At 36.3% G+C, this 3,455-nt stretch overlaps 1 protein-coding gene across 1 annotated transcript in view; it reads right to left on the bottom strand.

The window, feature by feature from the left end:
* Nucleotides 1-962, bottom strand: part of LOC108626476 (calcium-activated potassium channel slo) — a 22,942-nt gene extending 21,980 nt beyond the window's left edge. The window contains exons 1-2 of the mRNA XM_026814915.1: nt 877-962; nt 400-505 (exon numbers count right to left, since the gene is read on the bottom strand). Of these exons, the coding sequence (XP_026670716.1) occupies nt 400-432 (33 nt within the window). The 5' untranslated portion in view covers nt 433-505; nt 877-962. The remainder of the gene's footprint in view (nt 1-399; nt 506-876) is intronic.
* Between the last annotated feature and the right edge of the window lie 2,493 nt (nt 963-3,455).

The raw sequence follows: 3,455 nt of genomic DNA, 5'->3' as shown, positions 1-3,455 counted from the left end.
TGATGATGATGATGATGATGATGATGATGATGATGATGATGATGATGATGATGATGATGATGATAATGATAACAGTAATAATAATGATAATGGGTAGCATCGGTAAGAATCGCATAGTAGTAATTAAAACTGTCTTTCGTGTATGTATGTATGCGTGTGGATGAACGTGAGATAAGGGGAGAAGGGAAGGATTGATATGTACGTATACATATATGTATACATGTCGAGTGGACGAGATATTATAATTATTATACATCTGGTCTCGTCCACTAATACGAATGCAACTAACAAGGTTCTCAGTCAGCCTTTTCATCTCTCAAATTTTACGATTCGTTCTTTCAATTACTGTCTCCTATTTAATTTCGTTTCATTTTCTTTTTTTCTTTTTTCTGGTGGTACCTTGACGCGTTCGAGGTCGACGGCGTTCATCATCGTTCCCTGAAAAAACTCCACGGTCGTGTAATGCCTCTTCAGCAGACCCTCTAACTCTAGGTCCGGCTCTTTCCTACAAAACACGATTCTTATAAAACGATCTTCATAAAACGAGACAATCCCCCGGTCAATCGTTGTCAACTCTCTGAGCTCTACGGAACCCTAGGGAACAATCGAGAATTACACACGACGCTCTTTGTCCGCTCTCCTCTCTTTTATATCAGAAGAAAAAAAAACAAATAGTTACTGAAAGATCTGAACGAATGAAAAAGGATTTGTCCTCTCAGATTGACCACTATTAACTTTTCTCTGTTCCGTGATTACAGTAGCAGACTTACTTAATTCATTTTGGCTTTTAATCGAATTGTCGAGGCAATGTTTTTGTAGAACGTACAGACGTTTGGTCTTATACACGCCGTACAATTTTATGTAGTACATATGTACCTGTGTAAGAAAACGACTTCGACGTCGACGTCCTCGCGGTCCTCGTGGAGGAAGTCCTTCAGGAAGTGGGAGACCGACTCGTACGTTATGTGACCGCAGACCACAATGTGTCTACCAAGAATATTAAATAGCAATATATATATATGTATACTAATATGCCATAATAAATCGTTATATACCTATGCGTAATGTAGTTAATGAAATAACAAAAAAAAAAAAATAAACAGATCTTCAGAGTGGAAAGAAAAAAAGGAAATAGTGTGTCGCGTGACAGAATCGAAGTCAACTACGTATGTATAATATGTGCGTGTGTGTCGTGTTCAATGGCTGTGTGTGTGGTGCATTTTTACATATGTACATTTTTACACGTCGCGATATATTCGGTGATCTATCTCGCGTGTAAGTATAGTATGGTTCACCAAATTTCATCGGATGGAATGATTTTCCTCGAATGCCCGTAAAAAATTTATAAAAAAGATACTTGAATCTTTCAGAATTTTTTAATCTGTCAATTATAAAAGACGAAACGGACACTCCATGTGACAAATTAAGGTAAACCTCGTATGTATATATATATATGTATGTATGTATGTATGCATGTATATTACCTCTTAACATTAGTCTCTGCCGCCATAACAACTATATATATATATATATGTAGTTATGTATGTATATTATACTCGCGTCCAGTCAGTCCAAAAATGGTGGGTAGATCTTGATGGTTTCTCGTTCAGCGTAACGTGAGAAATTTACCTGGCTTTTGAACTGGCTGCACGTCTATACACGTGTGTACGTACGTATAATAATAATAATAATAATAATAATAATAATAAATGAAAGAAACGAGAAGACGTTAACCGAAGGAGAAAAGAACGGTGAACAACAGAACAGTAACAGTTAACCAAAATGGTGGGGGATAAATAATTAGTTGATTGATTAAAAAAAACTTACCGGTTATGCAATTGTTGTAAAATGTACATATTATTTGACCAGATTTTCGATTATCGAGTGTATCGCTTTGTATAAAGAAATTTTGTAAGTAAATCACTACTTGTGTAGCTACTAGATCAGAGTTAATAATTAATAAGTGATAATAAGGTTAATGCAGCTTGTATAGTAATAGAATTAGTGCTAATATAATTGTCGTATTTGCAGTATCTAATGGCTAGGGGGGAGAGGGGGTGGGGGGTTGGTTGGGTTGATAGTCGATTAGAATTGAAGGGTGCAGGATTGTTCGTTCCATTCAAAAAGTATCGTTTAGTTAGCAAATGTACCATAAGCGCAAGACACAGTTTTCTGGGTACTCTCTCGTTTGCCTGTTTGCTCGACTAGTATGTAATTCTTTACTATGGCGCGTGACGTAACTATAAAAATGACAAAACAGGTCTGCGAATCTGTTCTGCTGCGTCGTTGACGACGACGAAAGGAACAGGAAGTTGTCAGCTATACGTACTTATACAGTGACGGGGATTACTCATCGTTATAGTTACAACACGCAGCTTTAAATAGTCTGTTACTCTCTACCGTGCGGTGCTGATTAAGTAGAGCATAAAGAACATATATTAATTAGCATACCATCGCTATCAATCGTATTTACGCAAGTTCATAAAAATTATCATAAACAATAACACAGAAATCAATGTACCTATAGAAGCTTAGATAAGTCGATATACGAATTGAACATAAGTAGTTGTAATAAATTAGGATTAATTTAGTGAGACAAAGCGATAATCTGTTTCCCGTCGTTCCACTTCCATGCTTTTAGACATCCATTTATTATCCAAAGTTTATTATCCCGGCGTACAAAGTGGATTTATTTAGCTCGCCATTTTATTCATTTATATATAATATACGTATATATTAATCGTGAACTTTAATCGATGATTTATACGTCCTATTCGGGAAACGGTATCATTTTTATACGTATCTTTTTACTGCTAGAGTGCTAGAAATTTAATACTACCCTGTGGCAAAAAGTTTGTCGATCAAATAACATGTACGATTGCTGTTAATATGCCTAGAACGTTCGTTTAAGTTTCCCATAAAGCATAGACGTGTGAGCGTGTGTCTACCTATGCATATGCTGCAAGTAGTACATGAGAGCGGATGTAAGGGAGATCCCTGATCAAAAAATCCATTCGGTAAGGCCGAAAGAGCCGGCCGGCGACAGCTGTTGATTAAACCCCGTGATTCCTTAATCAATCGCCTTGATCATGTTCCTCGTTAGAGTATGCCCTGCGTTATAACATGTAATCCATGGCTCTAGCGAAATTAATATAGCGCCAGGTATAATCGAATCCTCCGTGCTGTCCTATCTAGTCAATGGACTTGTTCACTTTTCTCTTGCTCGAAAACAATAAAGGATTCGGGGGTAGAAAAAAAGATATAGTGTTCTATATATATTCTATACGTGTACAGTAATACATGTAAGTATATACACTCCGGTGCTCGTTTAATTTACGGTTTAGACATAATTGTTAACAACCCGCTAATTGAGTCTTTTAAGTGGGTGATCGTAAAAACTTTTTGCCAGGGGGTAGTTATTATTATTATTATTATTATTATTATTATTATTACTA

The sequence above is a fragment of the Ceratina calcarata genome, unplaced genomic scaffold, assembly GCF_001652005.2.
Source record: "Ceratina calcarata isolate Rehan_Ccalc_2016 unplaced genomic scaffold, ASM165200v1 scaffold121.2, whole genome shotgun sequence".
In the NCBI taxonomy this organism is placed as follows: domain Eukaryota; kingdom Metazoa; phylum Arthropoda; class Insecta; order Hymenoptera; family Apidae; genus Ceratina; species Ceratina calcarata.
Note: the sequence above shows the minus strand (reverse complement) of the source record. Positions and strands in the feature narration are given on the sequence as shown.